Raw genomic sequence first — 21,265 nt, 5'->3', positions numbered from 1 at the left:
TGGCAACACAGGTAACCTATTTAAATCAAAATCCATCCAGAAAGGTTTTCAACAAAAAGATAAGCTCAAGACTTAGTCTAAACAACGGTCGTCTGATATACTAGGGAAGTGGTTTGCTGCTTCCAATGGCATTATTAGCTAGGGTAAGGCATCTTAGCTGATATTATAAATAGCATAGCACTTGTACTCAGTAGAAAAAAAAAACAAACCGCTACTTCAAGTAGTGGTACCGCTACTTCAAGTAGCGGTTTGTTATGTAAGGTTTTTAAAAGAATATCTGTAAATAAGTAAACCGCTATTTGAAGTAGCGGCTTTTAGTAGCACACCGCTACTTGAAGTAACGGTTTTCTAATAAACCGTTTTTAAAAAAAATTCCCAATGAATCGGTGACGTGGACGGTATGGTGGGATTTAAAAAAAGAGTAGCTGTAATTTGAGAATTAGATAATTTCCCAACATTATTTAGGGAAAGGGCTCAAGTTTTTCTTATACCTACTGTTTATGGTCAATTTTCAACCGCGTCCTGACGTACGACCTGTCGCACGACGATGTGGGACGATGAACGAGCTCATAAATGATTCAGCGAAAGAGTGGATCAACCAAGGCTTAAGATAGTACTGCAGCTATTTCTTGGCAACACAGGTAACCTATTTAAATCAAAATCCATCCAGAAAGGTTTTCAACAAAAAGATAAGCTCAAGACTTAGTCTAAACAACGGTCGTCTGATATACTAGGGAAGTGGTTTGCTGCTTCCAATGGCATTATTAGCTAGGGTAAGGCATCTTAGCTGATATTATAAATAGCATAGCACTTGTACTCAGTAGAAAAAAAAAACAAACCGCTACTTCAAGTAGTGGTACCGCTACTTCAAGTAGCGGTTTGTTATGTAAGGTTTTTAAAAGAATATCTGTAAATAAGTAAACCGCTATTTGAAGTAGCGGCTTTTAGTAGCACACCGCTACTTGAAGTAACGGTTTTCTAATAAACCGTTTTTAAAAAAAATTCCCAATGAACCGGTGACGTGGACGGTATGGTGGGATTTAAAAAAAGAGTAGCTGTAATTTGAGAATTAGATAATTTCCCAACATTATTTAGGGAAAGGGCTCAAGTTTTTCTTATACCTACTGTTTATGGTCAATTTTCAACCGCGTCCTGACGTACGACCTGTCGCACGACGATGTGGGACGATGAACGAGCTCATAAATGATTCAGCGAAAGAGTGGATCAACCAAGGCTTAAGATAGTACTGCAGCTATTTCTTGGCAACACAGGTAACCTATTTAAATCAAAATCCATCCAGAAAGGTTTTCAACAAAAAGATAAGCTCAAGACTTAGTCTAAACAACGGTCGTCTGATATACTAGGGAAGTGGTTTGCTGCTTTCAACGGCATTATTAGCTAGGGTAAGGCATCTTAGCTGATATTATAAATAGCATAGCACTTGTACTCAGTAGCATCATCATTCCTACGCTCTCTATTCTTATCTAAGCTCTCATACTAGTGTACCCAAAGATATTCACAGTAGAATGGTGGTCTTGCAATCACTCGCAATTTTTCCCGCATTTGGGTTTACGACGTCATCAAAACACCTTGTCTTTTATTGTTTTTACTGTTAAGTCTATTAGTTTTCCATAGTTAATTCTCTAGCCGTGGAACGTCACATCCTTAGGTCGCCCTTGGGTGAAATTTGGTATAAACACCTACTGTAATCCATTTCTAAAAAAGCAGGGGAAGTATTATACTTCCATGTTTTTTTCAATAGCAAATTAATATTTTATATTTAAAACTACATTAAATTTTCAGCAGCTACCTCTACTTTCAAAAGCTAATATTTTCAACTTATCATAAAAGCTAACTCCACCACTAAAACCTACCCTAACCACTATTTTGCCAAACACTCACATTTTTTGTTAAATAGTGGTTTGACCAAGTCAAAGCACTAAAAGCTACCTAAAAGCTACTCAAACGCTAGCGCTGAACACGCCCTGTATCATTTGGGTTGGGCCCGAGATTTTTTTAAAAAAAAGTGTAAAAATGAAGTATATCAAAAGTGCCCATGAGGGAGAAATAAGGTGTGAATACGTGTCGTTATCACATGTGAACAAGGGTAATTAGGGAATTTTGTGTGTAAGCACAACCAAAAAGTTAAGAAAAAATACATAGTACCATATAAGAAAATGGTTCCTTAATACAAGTAGTATTAAAGTATAGGATGTTGGGTGCACGGTGAACCTAAATTTTAGTTCAAATTGTTAAGGCAGAAAAAAAGAAAAAAAAAAATATTAAATAAAAAATCTAGTAAATTACAAGGCCCCTTGTTCAAATGTTGGCAGCACTTTCCTGTCACCCTAAAATTACAAGAAATCTAATAAAGTTTGACTCTTCCACTTTTCAAGTGGATGCGAAGCAATTCATAAGGAATAATAAAGTAAGAAAAATGGACAACATGCATAAGTAATAAGAGAACAAATGGATTATAAATATACTAAGCATAGCTGCGCCCAGCTCCAATGTTAATCTCATCCACCTTTGATCCAGTGTCAGGACTTTTACTTGAACTACCATTAGATTTTAGTACCTTTTCAATCTCAGATCTAAGTTTTCCATGCTTTTCAACAAGCTCAGAAGTACTCAGAGTCTGTGCGAGACTCTTCTTTATATCATTAGTCAAAGCCTGAATTCTGTTTTGCAGTTCTGCATCAGCATTCTTTCCAGCCTTTGCTAGCTCCAATTTCAACAAATCTATTTTGTCCCTCAACTCCGATGTGTTGACAGTGTTCTGAATTTTTCCTTGTATTTCTTCATTCAGTTCTCCAATCATGCTTTTTAGGTTTAAGGGCAAACTTCCATCAACAGAAACTACAGCATTTGGTTCTGCAATCTTTAGATCCAAATCTAGGGACTTAAGAACATTTGCAAATTCTACTTCTATCTCTTTCTTTACCTCCATGATCTTATTCTTCAGTACATGGTCAAAATCATTCGGAGTGGATGCCCCAGAATTCTTAATTTCAGACTTAAGCATTTCAACCTTCTTCTTTACATCAGGATGATTTAGGATCTCTTTAAATTTCTTGTTCACCTCCTGCTTCAACATGGCTGACCTGCTTTTACTTTCAGAGATTTTCTTGGCTTTGGATAATTCTTTCAGCATGTCAAGCTTATAACTAAGGCTTTCGTAATTAGGAGCTGCAGATAGACGTTGACTGAAATCGTCCTTAAATTTTTCAACCCTTTCCAGCTGCATTGGATGCATGTTATCCTGGGCATTTCTTGCTTTTGAAAGTTCTTCCCTCAACTTCAAAAGCTGGTTCTTCAAGCCTAAGGCTTCAGCAGCTTCAGAAAATTCATGGTCAACCTCTTGTCTGAGCTTCTGGATCATTTCATCTACATTTGGAGTTTCAATTGACAAATCCTTGGATTTTAGGATTTGCTCCTTCAGCTTTTCAACCTCATTCTCCAGCTCCAGGGTTGAAGCCTTGCTTTGAAGTGGTTCTTCTTTCTTCTTCATGTTCACTTTTTTCTTAGGGTCAACTGGTAACCCCTCTTGAAAACCACCAATTTTCCGGAACTTCTGTGTCCTATGATGCAAGAGCTCTTCAATGTCCATTTGCACAAGCTCCTGCCAAAGACCAACATTTGATTGTAGCATTTTAAACAATTCGAAAAGTTATACTGCCCGTCATATCCCTGTGGCCCTATTATTTGCCAAGTTTCATTGAGAAACTTGTTTATTGTTAACAGTTTTCTGTACACGGCATTTAAAAAACACAAGATGCGTGTAACCCATTAGGGCCTGTGGTTAAATTCTCATGCCCCCAAGAATGAACTGTCATGAATACTTACATCCATCGATTCTACAATTGCCTTCTTGATTTGTTGTGATGTCCATGATGAATCAGCATGTGCACCACCAAGCGGCTCCTGCCAAGCACCCAAGACAGTGAACTTAAATAGGGTGCCTTACTAAAGGATTGATACCTCACGTAGCAAAGGATGCAAAAAAGAAAGATAAAGAGGGGGGGGGGGGGGGGGGAGGGGATATACTGAACCACCATTCCACCAATGGCATGTGAAACAACTAGGGAATATTGGAAAGATACAAAAAGATTCATGTTCTGCAGTAAACAAACACCACGAAGTGAAATGAAAAGGTATTCAAGAGAAATTCATTACAGGTATGACACCATCTGCAACCTGCAATCTGCACAGTTCATTAGCAGTTATCCTCAGCTTTTCTGCTGCCTGCATGAGACAACATAAGTATAAGATGTCAATCATATTCTTATTTCCATTCATATATAAAGTATGAAATTGTATATACCTTGGGAGCAGCTTTAGCACTCTTCCACAAGATAGCTGCACATGCCTCTGGACTGTATAGAAATTCAAAATGTAATATCATTCAATATATTCCAATATCAACTTAATTCCGGGGTACAATGGCTTTTTAAGCACAGGAGAACACCCCCTCCTCCGTGCTCCCTCCTAAAAAGAAGGTTTGGGGTAGGGTAGAATTGGCTGCTGAAAGATAACTTAGTAATTTGACCAGTATAAGTCTAGGCAATTTTTCACTATCTACTAGATTTTATCTTAAATTTGCCAATTACTAAAGAGATACTTCGTATTATTTTAAACCAGGATTTAAAAGAAACCTTATCTTAAAAAGCAGTAAACACATGAACTACTGGAGGAAATACAATGCTGTGCCAATTATTCATCAGTAGATTAATCAATCAGAAATATCGTTTACATGCATTTCCGAAGCAACATAAGAAAATGAATTTAAGCATCTTTTATGGAATGAGGAATAGTATCAGCAAATGTTCAACATTCTCTCCACATATCTTTGAAACATACATTATGACCAACACCAATACAAGCAGACATAAAAATCTTGAAGATATGAGAATACGCTCTTTGAATATCAGTCGTGACAAGTACAGATTGCAAGAATTTTGAGTATACTGCAGCTGACATATTAGGCCACAATTATCTACATCAACCGCAAAAGTGGATCATTTCATTGACCATTACACATGTTGACCTCTATGATGTTTTGATGATGACCCAAAGAAAGCTTAACTAATGTTTCTATTCAGTTTCTGTGCATAGATGAATGGAGTTCTCGAGAAGGAACATGGAAGAATCTGCAGACTTAGCAAAACAAGTGAAGAAAATCAAGCGTTTATCTTGTTTCTCTTGGGGAACAAGTGTTTATCATGTTCCTTTTGGTGAACAAGTGCTTATCATGTTCCTTTTGGGGAACAAGTATATGTCATGTTCCTTAGGGGCATGATCCAAGCTTGATACGAAGGCATGAAGCAACTTGAAGCTATAGAGTTAGAGCTTTGAATAGTGAAGACATAAATAAATTTATTTTAGGATTTATGTAAGTGTTGGTAGTTTGTAGTGATATGGAACTCAATAGGAACACACTTGGTTTAGGTTTTTGGAAATTGGGTTGAGTTAACTCTTGTTGTAATCAGGCTTTGAGTTAAGTCTAAGGGTGTGAGAGAGAGCTTCAGAGTCAAAGCATGTGAAGATAGTTGTTTGAGGGAACTGTAGGAATTTGAGTATATTGAGAAACTTAGTAAAGGTCCAAATAATAGGTTGTACTAGAGCAGTTACCCTGTATTGAAAGAGTAAGTAAGATTCCAAATGGTCGTGGTTTTTCTTGATTGGGCCCATGAAATTTCCACGTGAAATTCTATCTTGCATTTTCATGTTCCTATAACTTTCATTTAAAATTCCGCTTTAATTTTGCTATAAGTTCCCGTCTACAACCCCCCCCCCCCTCTCCTTGTAAGTTCATATGGTTAACAACACACACATTGAGAATACTCTACACCAGATCTCTCTTGCCATGAGTTCACAAAACACCAGCTTCTTTATTTAAAAAAAAAAAACCTTTTATTCATTCTCAGTTCCTAGTTATACAAAAATCCAACCACGTCTTATATCATAAACCCGTCATACTAATACTTACTCCATATATAGATAGACATATACTAGATTACTAAAATAAAATTGAAAATTTAAACAACACCATGCGTCATTTACTACACATAATATGCTCTTATTATGTTCATAAAGCAAAATTTAGGCATCCAAAGAACCATATAAGACTAGCATAGTAGCTTTGATTTTACGACAAGGGAAAAATATTTTACACTTTTTGTGTATTATCAGTGATTTATTTAAGACATGAAAAAAACACTCGAAACATCACCTGGCTACATAGAAGACTGCATTTTCTAGCATCAGTAATTTGTTAGCACATCCAATGGCTAAAGCACCACCAGAACCACCTTCACCTATAACGATGGATATAATTGGTACTTTTAACCCAAACATAGTCCTTAAATTGTGGGCGATGGCTTCTCCCTGGATTCCAGTATAATGAACAATTAATCAAAAACAGCATGTTCTCATGAATAGGAAAGCAACTTGTAGATACATACTTGCCCTAGCTCCTCTGATTTTAAATCTGCATACGCCCCTGGTGTATCAATAAAGGTGACAATGGGAAATCCATGATGATCAGCATAGTACATCATGCGAAGAGCTTTCCTATATCTGTTATCAGAGGAAGAATAGAAATAAACTATCAATTTGAAGCAATTAACAAATATGCATTAAATGACTCTTGATAATTTTGATCAAATAAGGATGGACCCCTCTAATAACAGCCATGCTAATATTTTTACACGCACTAACTTGCTAATATCAATATAAGCAAGTGTGTGTGTGTGTTTACTTTCCAAACAATCATTAATTTGCATATTGATGAATCAAAATATAATAAAACACACACCCATGAGGAGTAGGCATTCCGAAATTGCGTTCAATATTCTCCTTTGTGTTCCTTCCCTTTTGATGACCAATGAACATGTAGCTCCTACCATCTATCGTACCAAGACCAGTAACTATAGCAGGATCATCGTAACCAGCTCGATCTCCATGAAGTTCCACAAACTGATTATACAAAAAAATGCGATATAGAATTAAATGAGCAACCTCAGTACTTAGGTTGATAGAACAATAGTGTGCGTGTATTTTAGAAGATTGAACAGACACTATAGGGAAACATTTTAAAAAATTAAATTCAAAAAAAAAAGTCAACAACCTTCTCTGTGATATTAAAAACATGGTCAAGAAAAGTAGGACGATTGGGATGCCTTGCAATATTCACACGTTGAATAGGGGTAAGATGTAGGTAAAGCTCCTTCAATGCCTACAAAGAGATATATTGACAGTTAGAAGAAAACACAAGAAATTATTAACAAAAAAACTATCATCTCGACAAATACTTACATGCAGCAAATAAAGCCAACAGACATAAACATAAGCCCTTAATAAAATCACATATGATCTTATCTGTAAAATCAAGGAACGGCAAATGCTGTTCATGGTGGAGTGTTACATTAAAGCAATAAGAGGTTAAAAGGATAAAAATGACAGTATCAATGCTTTGGTGCAACAGCTAACAAGGTTTGAACTGTGATAAAATTAAGGTTAATGTTATACCTTTTTTTTTTCTCAGTAAATTTGACAGCTTTGGCTTAGTGTATATTATTCCTATTAAGCATATTTCTAATAAAAGGCTTAGTGTATATTATTCCTATTAAGCATATTTCTAATAAAAGTAACTTAATTTTGATGACCCTAGCCTATAGTAAGTATAGTTTATCATAATTTTTGTTGTACTCTTTTAGTTGAATGTAACGTGTTTTTAGTCTCGGTGAATCGAGTTGGATTCATGCCGAGATGACCAACTGTAGATGTTATTCACCTTATTAGCCAAACAATGCAAAATTATAAAGATAGAAAACACACGGTGATCATTGACTAGGAGGACATGAAAATATATTAAGAGAAGTTCTGTGAAGAACAAAAACGTGGTAATGTTTATGAAGGAGTTACAATGCCCATGTCTTCTTGATTTGGAAGCTTCTGCTCTATTTATCCTCTGCAATCTCAACCCCATGTACCTACTAAGTCTCTATGGTAAATGATATAGATGCCTTTTTCTCTTCTTTCTTCTATCCAATCTGCTATTCAATAAAGTAGCCGAAAGTATCTCGTTCCCATTCCCATTCCCATTCCTTAACCATGTGAACCCCTCCCCCTCCCCCTCCCCCTCCCCTCTTTTCTGATTTTTTTTTTCATAAAGTTCTTAATTAGTTACTCCATCCGTCCCTCATTTACATGCCTGTATTCCTTTCAAGGGTGCCCAGAATGCTAATCTTTCGACTTAAAGCATGTACTTTTTAACAATATTACCCTCATACAATTTACTACCTTAGTTTCATATTATCTGCAACATTTTCCAAAACTGGATGCTACATATTATCTGCAAACAAACCAAAACTTTCCATTTCTAGTAAAATTTTTTGAATGAATTTACCAACATACCCTTACTAAAATTCAATTAACTCTTTTAATTTGATGTTTTACACATATTATTAACTTAATTAAATTTAATGTTGTTCACATAATTCAACCATAAACTAATTAATTCAACCTTTTCAATTCACCCCATCCAATTAAAATCATCTTTCAACTCAATTCCATTTCTGTTTCTCCACCTTCAATGGAAACTCACCACCACCTACAATGGCAACCACTACCACCTTTAGTGGAAACCACCATTCCACCTCCACGGATCTCAATTCTCTTTATCCACCTACATATTTCTCCTCTCTTCGTCTCCCTTCGGATTTCGACCGCCACCTTGAACGGGACCAACTCACTCGCCGCCCTCTTCTCTTCAACGCCGCCATTGCCTTTTCCTTGCCACCACCTCCCCCTTCTCTCTCCTCCCTTTCTGTTTCATCCTTTCTACTAAAGCTCTAAAACTTTTTATGGTCAAATATGACCATTAAAACTCTAAATCTAGAGTTTTTATAGTCAAATTAGACCAAATTAAGTATAATTGATGATAATAAAGGTAATAATTTGTCAATTCTTGTTCATATTTTATGGTTATTGGTTTTTTTTTTTTGTATGGATGTCGGTTGTTTTTGTTGTTGGTGTTGAGGTTTATGGTGGTGGTGGTGGTGGTGGTGGTGTTGAGGTTGTCGGTTATATTTCTTGGTGGAGGTAGTATGACTGGTTGTTGTTTATGAGGTAGCTACGGTTAAAGACGGTGGATTTACGCTGGGGTGGGTAAGAGGTGAATGTCAAGATCTGGTGGTGGGTAAGGCGGTTTTGGTGGTTAGGGTGTGTGGCGTTGGGGTGGTCGTTAAGGTGTTTGGGTGGGCATACTAGTGGGGGCAGATGTTCTGGATGTTGTGTGGGTGGCTTAATTAAATCATCCCACTTTCTTTTTTACCCTTAATCACTTACCCTTTATTTTTGCTAATATGCTTTTACAGTTTTACCAAATTTTGTCTTAAGGAACGTGCAACCAAGTTTGTTGCAGATAATACGAAACGGAGGTAGTTTTTTATTCCTTCCATCTTCCCTTTTATTTGATGAGTTGTCCTTTTTTGATAATAGATGCTTTTTGTCATCAATTCCTAACCACACCTTTTCTCTTTCTTTTCTCTCTCTTTTTATTAATTTCCAACCACTTTTTCTCTCTCTCTATCTCTTTTATCAATCCCACATGCACCATTGTACTTCCAATCAAGTGATTTAAGGAATCTCCAATTTTCTTAATTCATGTGAAAAAACTAAAACAGCATGTTATTGAGGGACGCAGGGGGTATTAAACTTAAAATTGAGTTTTTTCTACATACTAAAAAAAATTGCACCTCATATATGAATGCTACGTCAAAGACATGAAGACATATTGAATATAGAGGGTTTAGGCTTAGTAGGAGCAATGGTTATTAAAGTGTAGACGTTGTGACGTTCGATGGTAAGGAGTTACCTATTAGCGAATGTTTATAGTACATATAACCGATTCCACAAAGAAATAGAGACATTGATCTTTGAAATTCTCAAATTGAGAATGGCCTAAAGGCTAAAAAGAAAATCCTACTAGAAAGCATTTAAAGCTACATTATTATGGGTTAGGGTGTTTATGAAGGATCACATTAAAGAAAGGAGTGTAGTAAAGATATGTATGTTAAGATGGATGTGTGAGTAAAAGTTTAGGGATAGAATTAGAAATGTAGATAATTGGTGGAAAGTTGGAGTTGCGGTAGTGGATATTGACTAAGATGAGGAAAAATGGTTATGATGGTTTGGACATGTGAAATATTGACATGAAGATACACGGATAAGCAATGTGTAGGGTTAATTATAAAGATCACATGCACAAGACCAAACTTGACTTGAATGGAGGGAATTGAAAATCACATGAAGAAAATGGACTTACAAGGAGCAATAGCATTGGAGAAGCTAACAAAGGAGCAATTGTGTGCTCGACCATACATGATAGGCTATTGATTTATGAAGCCTCAACATATTTGGGAATAAGGTTATGCGTTATTATTTTGATCAATGATGGCAAGAAACCATGATCCATGTACATGAATGTTTCGGCTATAATGCTATATTTGGTACTTCTATTAATTTAATCGCTGATATTATTGCCTAAAACTCTAAAAGTCCACATCGCCAATAATAACAACAATAATAATAACAATAACAATAACAATAACAATAACAATAACAATAATAACAATAATAATAATAACAATAATAACAATAATAATAATAATAATTTCAATATCGTTATTGCAAACTAATTTTACACTCTAATTTAGAATAATTTCAACAATTCTACTAACACATTTGTCAGCCAAAAATTATGACAATAGTAATATGTTATTATAAATTATGACAACAGTAATATGTTATTAAAAGACATTCGACATTCCCACTATTCATATTAAGTGTGATCGCTTACCAAGGAACAAAGTTCAAAAGTAAATGTACCATGTTATTATCACATGCACTTAATTTTCTATTCTTATTTGTCACTTAATTTGATGTAGAATCATGTAATGTTACATAGATTATTGGATAGGTACTTGGCTATTAAATGCAATGCAAGGTTGAGGGTTCGATGAGTGTCAATTATGGCACTCCAAGAAATAAGTTTTAGGTTATGTTTCCATAATTTTTCATTTTTTTTTCTTCCCTTTTTCTTTGATTTTCCTTATTTGACTCATTTAGAGCATTTTCTAATTATTATATGTATTTAGTTCATATTTTTGTATTTTGTAGATATTTCTTTTATATTACATTTTTAGAATTAGGATTTAGTTTTGCGTTAATAGCTTTTATATTTTCCTCGTTTAATCTCTTCTATTTTCTTTTATATTCTTTTGTTTTTGTCCTCAATAAATGTTTAATGTCTTGTGTTTCAGTTTACTTTTGTGTTTTGTTGCATTTAGATTCTTAAGTTTATGGCATAAGTCAAGGTCTCAAGGAATGATCCAAGGCTTCAAGCAAACATGCAAATATTGTGCTGCCAGCTTATCTTACACCCCCACCCCCCTTTAAACTTCCCTGCAACTTTAGCTACCAATCCACCCAAACAAACAACTCCTCTTGTTGTTGCAGCCCCTCAGCTTTTCCAGTTCTCCCCTTTTCCCTTGTACCTCAAACATGCACAGCAGCAACAACACTTCCCTGCTCTCCTCCTCCAATTCCCACAGGCAGTCATTGCAATCGCCACAAATCACCTCATAGCATTCCCAGCCATCCCACCACAAGCAACAACTCACAAACAACCAGCACCAGTTCAGCTCCCCTCTCTTCGCAACTCAGCAACAACGGCTCACCAACTACTCTCCCGCTCACTGCACCAACTTTAGAGAAATGAAGGCAATGGCAGAGAAACGGAGATGGGAAGATGAAGTTCCATTTCTCTTCCAAATCTATCCAATTTTAGATGAACAGTGTAGAGTAAAACGGGAGAGAAAATAGAACCCTCCCTCTCCCTCTCCCTCTCCCTATCTATCCTTCTCTCCCCTGCCTCTAATCCACATTAGTTCCCCTCCCTCCCCCTAGCCCTTCCCTCTCTTTCTCTCCTTGGTTATAAAAAGCGCGCCTCACTCCTAGGCTCTAGGAAATGGGCTGTAGCTAGGCAAGGCTCAGTCACCTACGGAAGGCGCGCGCCTCAAAGCGCCTTTGGTAAGGCACGCCTTTGCACCTCAAGGAAAATAACTAAGATTTAAGTTATAAATCAAAGAATGAAGGACATTTTTTCAAATTCAGACTACCTTAGCTTTACATATATCATTATTTAATTTACTATGAATCTTTTTAATTGGTATTAAGTACAACCAAAATTGTTGGAGATTAAGTGGCCTCCAAAGTCTATCCTATCTTAAACAAGTATTTGCTACTTGATTTATATCACTTAAGGGGATAATATCTATAATTTAGGAAAGTAAATAAGATGATATTTATCCCGTAAAGAGTTGGTTACACCTAAAATTTTAAGTGATAAGGACTCCTGATATGATAAATATGACATCAGTTGTAGCCAATAGACGTACAATTTCACAGAGAAATAATCCACAAAATTGAAAGTGTTTTCCATTAGAGTCATCGTCCTAGACTTTGGGTTTTGGAGTGTGACAATCATTGAGGACTCTGGTAGCCCTCTTGGTGCGGTTCGTAAGGCGAGTTCTAGATCTTGTTGAGCTTCCGCTAGAAAGGTAAGTATCGTGACTTACCCATTTAATTCCTGTATTGGTATCAAGAGCCCATGTACTCGTTTTCGCCGTGATTATAATTCATGATATCATGTTTTGTCAACAAGTGTTAGTCGCATAATTATATCAACATGTTTGCTGTCATTTGTTATCTAATGTAGATGGTTGACTTCTTGATTTCATGTTTTTTATTTTACGAGATCATTCCCCTATATTTAATTATTTATCATGCCGGCTTGAATACTTTATTCCTTTTAATATCTCTGATATGTTTGTAGAGTAATATAAAGTATGTGGTGCAATTTTATAATATGTAATTAGTTTACAATTGTATGTCATATCTCCTAATTGGCATATTTCATCAAGTAATATTATTAGATGAAATACTTTTATTGAAATCGTCTTGGTCAGATCCATTTTAGCTCAGCAATTTGCGTGCAGGATTGTATATAGTTAGTCTGAATATTATGTCGTATGATGATCCCAAGTATTTATTTATTTTGTTAGTCAAAAAAATCATGATTGCAAGATGAATAAGTTGTGTACTTCTCTTCAAAATATAAATCGGTGTACTTTAATTCCTTGATGATTAGTTCTATAAATTACATAAATTCACATGGATTTTTCAATTAGTTTGATTAATCTTCTTTGTATCAGTTCACAATTTCAAGCAGAAATTTTTTTTATGTATTCTTGTTTTGTACAGAGTACATGATTACTTAACTCATCAAAACCCCTAAAAAAATTATTAATTAATTAATTACTCTTTAAAAGTGTTTGTCACACGCCCTTGTATCAATCAATTTTAGACTTTTATTTTTATGTTGTATGCGGGGGTTTGTCTTACCGATATATGTATTAGTTACATCAATGTTTTGAATAGGTGATACAAGAAATAAGTGGCGATTTATGTGATCGTAAGGTGGGGTATTTTCATATATTGGTGAGAGTACTTTGTGTATTTTATAATAAAATATAAGAAAGAAAACTAGAGAATGGGAGGGATGTGTTTCTTTTGTGGATGTGTTTCTCTGTTTTCATTCTAAATACACGGACTATTTGTATTATGGAAGTTTAAATATTTAAAAAAAATGCAAAATGGAGTTGGTCTCTTTTATAGTTGAGCTGATGAGTGTCATTTATGGCACTCATAGGGTAGTGTTTTAGGATGTTTTCACTATATTTTTCATGCTTTTCTTTTATCATTTTAGTCATTTCTCCTTTAGTTTCTGTATTTCTTCTTTCTTCGTGTTTTACTTTCCTTTATGTGCTTTTCTTCGTGTTTTCAATTTATATTGCTCTTTTTCTCTTCTATTTTCTCTCTTTGGTTTCTTTTGTAGGTGCCTAAGGACTTAGCTTCGCAAAGGAATCAAGAGGAGCAAAAAGAGTTAAGCAAAGGAGATTCAAGCCTCTTAAAGAGGGCTCGAAGAGTGCGCTCTGCTTCTTCTCTTTGTTGCGGGCGCGGGTTAAGGGCATCAATTTGGTGATTTTGGGCAAGAACTCTCCACGCCCTAGCCGCGGGAGTGGAGAATCTGGAGATACCGCTCCAGATAGAGAGACCCGCGGCCCCCTATCTTCACCAGGGAGCCGCGGCCGCGGGTCTTGCCCATATTGCCCGAGGAGTTAGTTATGGGTTCTGTACCCATTTCTGCGCGCCCGCGGGATCTTCTTGGAGAGGGCGCGGCCGACAGTTTTTCTTCTTTGTCTATAAATACTCTTGTAAATCCTTTTGAAGGCAAAACTTTTAGATAATATTTCATTTGCTTAGTTTTTAAAGAGAAACTAGAGAGAAGTTAGAGAGAAAGTAGAGATTGTAATTCTTGGATTTGATTTGTAATTCAACATTGCTTCTTCAATCAAGTTTAGAATTCTTTTTCATATCAATGAAAGTTTGTGAGATTTCTTTCCTTTGAATTTACTTCAATTGCAATTTTCTTTTATGCTTGAATATTTGGTTTGGATTTTGATTTAGTTTTGAGAATTTGTTGATTGATTGTATTTCTTTTTGATTTAGCTAGAGATGAATATGTTTATGATTAATTTGTTTTGGCTTTAAATTTCACAATGATTAGTGAGTAGGTTAGTTGCTAGGGAGAAGGGGAAGCATGCTTGATTGATGATTTTTGCTAGTTGATGATCATTGATTGATTGAATTTTTGCAATTAAATTGGTTGACATAGTTGTGCATGTGATTAATTAGACTAGGAGTGATCAACCTATAAGATTAATCTAGATTGCATTGCAAATTTCAATGACATGAACCCTTGATTTGAGAATTGCTTTAATTGATTGAATTTGATTGTGATTCTCCTTGTTAGCCCTTCATAGTGAACCCTAGCTTGGTTTATAGGAGATAACATTTGAATTCCTTTAATTGCAACTATTGTTTGTCCCTTGCAATGTTTGAATCAATTAAGCGATCTATCAATTAGCATAATTATTGAGCTTGCATGTGGAACCTATATCCCTAGTGTTTAGCATATTGATTGAATTCTTTGACTTGCCTTGATTCTTGTTATTCTAGTTACAAAACTCAACCATTGATATTCTTCGATTTAGCTTAACATTAGACTATAGCATAGCTCCGATTCATTCCTTTGGGTTCGACCCTTGACTTACCGCGTACTAGTATAAGGTTTGTTAAGTGTTTACAAATTTAGTTTGACCAAGGGAGAATTAGATGACGACCTAGTTTTACCCCTTGTCAAAATGGCGCCGTTGCCGGGGAAAGACATTGGTGCTTTGTTATAGTTGTTGAGTCTATTTCATACTAAAAAAAAAAAAAAAACAAAAAGATTTTCCTCTTTAAGGCTACACTTGTAGCCGTGCTACTCATCATTTCCTTTGAGTTGTATGCATAGAGCACGTGGTCATTCACTAGTGTCGTTTGATTCGGAGATTGAGAGGACTATTACAAGATTAAGGGTTGCTAGGCGATCTTTGAGCTCTAACATTTCAAGTAGGAAGAATAGCAACAAGAATAACAAGCAAGGATGGGAGAGAATCCGAGAGAGGCATTGAGAGAATTGGGGATTCCCGGTGCATATAGATTTGAGAGTGGAATTGCTCCACCTACAACACCGGCAAATGATTTTGAAATTAGGCCGGCTATGATCACTTTGATAGAGAGGCGACAATTTAGTGGAGCCAAGCATGAGAGCCCGCTAAATCATCTCAGGGAATTTGAAAAATATTGCAATACTATCAAGGTGAACGGAGTTTCCCAAGAATTCATCCGCCTCAAGCTCTTTCCCTTTTCTCTCATTGGGCGTGCTTTGGAATGGCTAGACAAAGAGGTTAAGCCGAATTCTCAAACTACATGGGACGAGGTTAAAAATGTGTTTTTAAAAAAGTGTTTTTAACCCGTTTCTATCCACAAAAGAAAACGGCGGAGGTAATAGCTTTGATTCAAGGCTTGAAACAAAAGCCAAGTGAGAGCCTCTATGAAGCATGGGAGAGATATAAGGAGTATCAAAGGGAGTGTCCTCACCACGGGTTTCTAACCTATCAAATTATTCAGATTTTCTATGGAGGCCCAAGTCCCCCAGGCAAGTCATGCCTAGATGGAGGAGTTGTAGGTCCCATCATGAATAGGACGGAAGAAGAAGTGGTGGACATCATTGAGGATGTTGTGAGGTACTATAGAGATTGACAAGATGGTGAGAGAGAATCAACTAGCAAGAGTAGCTCTTCGGTGTACTCGGTTGATCATTTAAATGCAATCAACAATCTCTGCTCACAAATGGCAACTTGGGGAAGGAAGTGAATGCAATCAAGGATAAATTGGAGAGTTCTTCTTCCCAAGCTTCAAGTCTTCCCTCCCAATTTAAGGGGAGAGGTACTCCTTCTAACTCTCATCCCCCTCCTTCTTCTTGTAACATTCCTAGTGGTTGTTTGTTTTGTGATGTGTGTGGTTCATATGATCATGATTCTAATAATTGCCCTCATTCTTTTCCGGATAGTAATGATGATTTTGATAATAATGAGAGTGAACATGTGAACTATGTGTCAAACAATAATAATGTGCAACGGTTTGATAACCATAGGGGTCAATGGAATAGGAATTACCAAAACTATGGTAATTTTGACAATTATAACCAAGGTGGTGGTTATAGGAACCAAAGGAACCAAGATTCTCGAGGTAACTATAACAATCAAGGTTATAGTGGCCAAAATCAAAACCAAAATTATGGTAATCAAAACCAAGGTTATGGAAATCATAATCAAGATGGTGGTAACCATAATCAAGGTTATAGTCAAAATCAAAATAGGGGTAATTGGAATAATCAAGGGAAAGGCAATTTTCAAAATAATGCTCAAGGAGGCGCTCCACCCGGATTTGCTCCAAAGACTCAAGTTGATAATTGTTATTCACAATCCTCTTCTTCTAGGACTAATTTGGAGGAAATCATTGAAAATCAAACAAAGTTGTTGAGCACTTACATGGCCGTAAGTGACAAGAAATTTAATGAGGTGATGACTCATAATAAGATGCTAGAAAACCAAATTTCTCAACTTGCCAATGCTTTGAAAGACCATGCTAGCCCTTCTTCTTTACCTTCCCGAGGCTTAGATCCCAAGAGACCCGTGAATGCTATTGTTACAAGTGGTAAGGTTCTTGAGGAGAGAATGAGAGAAATGGTGCATCTTTGAATGAGGTTGTTATTGAGACACCTAGAGAGGTGAGAGTGGAGAAAGAAATTGTGAAACCCAAGCTTCCATATCCACAAATATTCATGAGACATAAGTTGGATGAACAATTTGGAAGATTTATCGACATGCTTAAGCAACTTCATCTTTCTCTACCTTTTACCGAAGTTGTTACCCAAATGCCCAACTATGCAAAATTCCTTAAAGACATTTTGAGTGGTAGGAGGACTTGTGATGTGGTGGAGACGATTAACTTGACCGAGAATTGTAGTGCAATCATAATGAACAAGATGCCACCCAAGTTGAAAGATCCCGGAAACTTCTCTATCCCTTGTGCCATTAACAAGATGCAAATTGATAATGCCTTAAGTGACTAAGGAGCTAGTGTTAGCTAAATGTCATATTCGGTTTATCAAAGACTTGAGTTAGGGAAACTTATGCCTTCCAAAATTACCTTGCAATTGGCCGATAGGTCAATTAAGATTCCTAAGGGGAAGGTTGAGGATGTTCCTTTGAGAGTAGGGAAGTTTGTGATTCCGGTAGATTTTGTGGTTCTTGAAATGGATGAAGATGCTACCATTCCCATTATTCTTGGTAGACCTTTTTTTGCTACCTCGGGTGCTTTGATTGATGTTAAGAGTGCGAAAATTTCACTCATGGTAGGAGAAGTGGTCATTGAATTTGACTTGAATGAAAGCATGAAGTATCCATGTTCTTCTTTAGAAAATTGCGTGGTGATTGATTCTCTTGATCTTCTTGTATTTTCCATGCACGAGCACTTGCTCACTTCTAATAATCCTCTTGAAAATGTCTTGTTGAACAAGGATAAGATAGGTGCTCCTATTAAGGAAGTGGCAATGTATGAGGATTTGCTAAATGAAATCATTGAGGAAGTGGATGAGCACATGTGCATGAATATTTCAAGTCAAGAAGCTTTACAAGCCGCCATTTCAAAGGAAGGTAAAGGTGTACCAATGGTTGAGCTCAAACCTCTTCCATCACACCTTAGGTATGAACTTTTGGGACCCAACTCTACTTTCCCCGTGATTGTTAGCTCTTCTTTAAGTGAGCTCCAAGCTCAAAAGTTATGTGATATTTTGAGGAAGCATCAAGGTGCTTTGGGATATACCATTGATGACCTCAAAGGTATAAGCCCCACTTTGTGTACACATCACATAACTCTTGAGGAGGGTACTCTACCATCCATTGAGAGGCAACGAAAGCTACATCCCCAAATGGGAGAGGTAGTGAAGAAGGAGATCACCAAACTTTTAGATGCAGGAATTATATTTCCCATTTCTAATTCTAGGTGGGTTTCTACCGTTCACGTCCCAAAGAAGGGAGGTATAACCGTCGTTGAGAAGGAGAAAGGTGAGCTCATTCCAACGAGGACAATCACGGGATGGAGGATGTGTATAGACTATAGACGTCTAAACACATCCACAAAGAAGGATAATTTCCCCCTTCCTTTCATTGAAGACTAAAAAGACACAAGTACTATTGTTTCCTTGAAGGTTATTCGGGATTGTTCCAAATTCCTATTCATCCAAATAACCAAAAGAAAACTACTTTTACTTATCCCTATGGTACCTTTGCCTATAGGAGAATGTCATTCGGCTTTTGCAATGCTCCCGCTACTTTCCAACGGTGTATGATGAGTATCTTTGGAGACATGTTGTAAGAGGAGATGGAGATGTTTATGGATGACTTTTCCGTAGGTGGAGTTTCCTTTGAGGCGTGCCTTGAAAATTTTGAAAAGTGTTTGGCAAGGTGTGAAAAAGTGAACTTGGTGTTGAATTGGGAAAAATGCTATTTCATGGTTGAAGAAGGAATAGTACTCGGGTACAAAATTTCTCACAAAGGCATAAAGGTAGACAAGGCAAAGATTGAGGTTATTGAAAATTTGCCACCTCCGGTCAATGTGAAGGGTGTGAGGTCATTTTTGGGCCATGCCGGGTTCTATTGAAGATTTATCAAAGACTTTTCCCTCATTGTAAAGCCCCTCAATGATCTTCTTCAAAAAGATGTCGAGTTTGTATTTTGATGATAAGTGTTTGGAGGCATTCAATAAGTTGAAGAAAGCTCTAATCTCTACTCCTATTGTCCAAGCTCCAAGATGGGATTTACCATTTGAGTTTGTGTGATGCAAGTGATTCGGCAATAGGAGGTGTCTTGGGTCAAAGAGTGGACAAGAAGCTTCATGTGATCTATTATATTTCCAAGACTCTCAATGGAGCTCAACGGAATTACACTACAACGGAGAAGGAATTCTTGGTTGTAGTTCATGATTTAAGAAGTTCCGTTGTTATCTATTGGGTTCCAAAACCATAGTCTTCACGGATCATGCGGCTCTCAAATATCTTTTTGCCAAGAAAGAGTCCAAGCCAAGGTTGATCCGGTGGGTTCTTAAGCTCCAAACCTTCGACATTGAGATTAGGGATAAAAGAGGAGCGGAGAATGTTGTGGCAGACCATCTTTCTCCTCTAGATGATTCTCAAATTCAAGATGATGGTTTTCCAATTGAGGATAAGATGCTTGATGAATTCTTATATGCTATTGAAGCAAAGGAGCTCTCATGGTTTGCCAATTTGGTGAATTTTCTTGCATGTGGGGAGTTTCCTCCTTCATTTTCTAAGAATCAAATAAAGAAGCTCAAGAGAGAGGCGAGGCATTATGTTTGTGATGAGCCCATCTTATACAAGCGAAGGGTCGATAGCTTACTTAGACGATGTGTGCCAAATGAAGAGGTGTCTAATGTTTTGAAAATGTGTCATTCAAATCCAAGCGGGGGCCACATGGGTGAATCTAAGACCGCCACTAAGGTCCTTCAATGCGGTTTTTGGTGGCCACATCTCTTTAGGGACTCATGGAGCTTTGTAAAGACATGTGACCAATGCCAGAGAGTTGGGAACATCTCCAAGAGAAACGAAATGCCTCAACAACCCATACTCGAGTTGGAGGTATTTGATGTATGGGGTATTGACTTCATGGGGCCATTTCCTTCATCTTTCGGAAATCAATTTATCCTTGTGGCGGTCAACTACGTGTCTAAGTGGGACGAGGCCATTGCCTCCCCAACTAATGACCACAAGGTGGTTATGAAATTGTTTAAGAAAATAATCTTTCCAAGATTTGGGGTGCCGAAGGCAGTGATAAGCGACAACGGTTCTCATTTTATTCACCATGCCTTTCAAAATATGTTGAGGAAGCATGGAGTCCATCAAAGATTTGGCCTCCCATATCATCCCCAAACGAGCGGTCAAGTAGAAGTCTCTAATCGTCAAATTAAGCTCATCCTTGAAAAGACGGTTGCGAGAAATCGAAAAGATTGGTCGGAAAAATTGGATGATGCTCTTTGGGCCTATCGAACGGCTTTCAAGACCCCCATAGGTACCACTCCATACCGCCTAGTATATGGCAAGTCATGCCATCTCTCGGTTGAAATTGAACACCGTGCTTTGTGGACAATCAAGAACATAAATTTTGACTTGGCAAGTGTAGGGGAGAAAAGGTGGTTGGATCTTCATAAGCTAGAAGAGCTTCGGCTTGATGCTTATGATTGTGCTAGTGTGTACAAAGCTCGTTCCAAGGAAACACATGACAAACTTATTGAGAAGAAAGATTTTTGTGTTCTGATAAAGTTCTTCTCTACAATTCAAAAATGAAGTTGTTTCCCAAAAAGCTTATTTGGTCAAGAGTGTCTTTCCAAGTGGTGTTGTAGAGGTTCGATGATGGATTCTTCTTCTTCGTTTAAAGTCAATGGTCATCGCCTCAAGACCGACAACCACCTTGAATAGGTGGTAATCGTCGAGCTAACGACGTCAAACAAAAGCGCTTACGGGAGGCAACCCGGATTCTAAACCTCTCTTCTCTTTTCTTTCCTCTTTTATTTTTGTTATTAGTCTTTGTTTTTACTATTTTTCTTGTTTTTGTTTGTTTTGTAGGTTGCTTTCCATCATCAACTATGGATATAGGGTGAATGATGAGAAGAG

At 36.9% G+C, this 21,265-nt stretch overlaps 1 protein-coding gene and 1 pseudogene across 1 annotated transcript in view; both read right to left on the bottom strand.

The window, feature by feature from the left end:
- Positions 1-2,170: 2,170 nt before the first annotated feature.
- LOC145641810 (acetyl-coenzyme A carboxylase carboxyl transferase subunit alpha, chloroplastic-like) overlaps positions 2,171-21,265 on the bottom strand; it is a 32,593-nt gene continuing 13,498 nt past the window's right edge. Inside the window, exons 4-11 of the mRNA XM_081692777.1 lie at positions 7,130-7,237; positions 6,818-6,978; positions 6,465-6,579; positions 6,233-6,387; positions 4,325-4,376; positions 4,177-4,245; positions 3,847-3,924; positions 2,171-3,622 (exon numbers count right to left, since the gene is read on the bottom strand). Coding sequence (XP_081548903.1) covers positions 2,486-3,622; positions 3,847-3,924; positions 4,177-4,245; positions 4,325-4,376; positions 6,233-6,387; positions 6,465-6,579; positions 6,818-6,978; positions 7,130-7,237 — 1,875 coding nt within the window. The 3' untranslated portion in view covers positions 2,171-2,485. The remainder of the gene's footprint in view (positions 3,623-3,846; positions 3,925-4,176; positions 4,246-4,324; positions 4,377-6,232; positions 6,388-6,464; positions 6,580-6,817; positions 6,979-7,129; positions 7,238-21,265) is intronic.
- LOC145556964 (small nucleolar RNA R71) lies at positions 16,008-16,121 on the bottom strand (annotated as a pseudogene).

Source organism: Chenopodium album, chromosome 8, assembly GCF_948465745.1.
Source record: "Chenopodium album chromosome 8, dcCheAlbu1.1, whole genome shotgun sequence".
Taxonomy (NCBI): Eukaryota; Viridiplantae; Streptophyta; class Magnoliopsida; order Caryophyllales; family Amaranthaceae; genus Chenopodium; species Chenopodium album.
The sequence above is the reverse complement of the archived record's forward strand: the minus strand, read 5'-3'. Positions and strand labels throughout refer to the sequence as shown.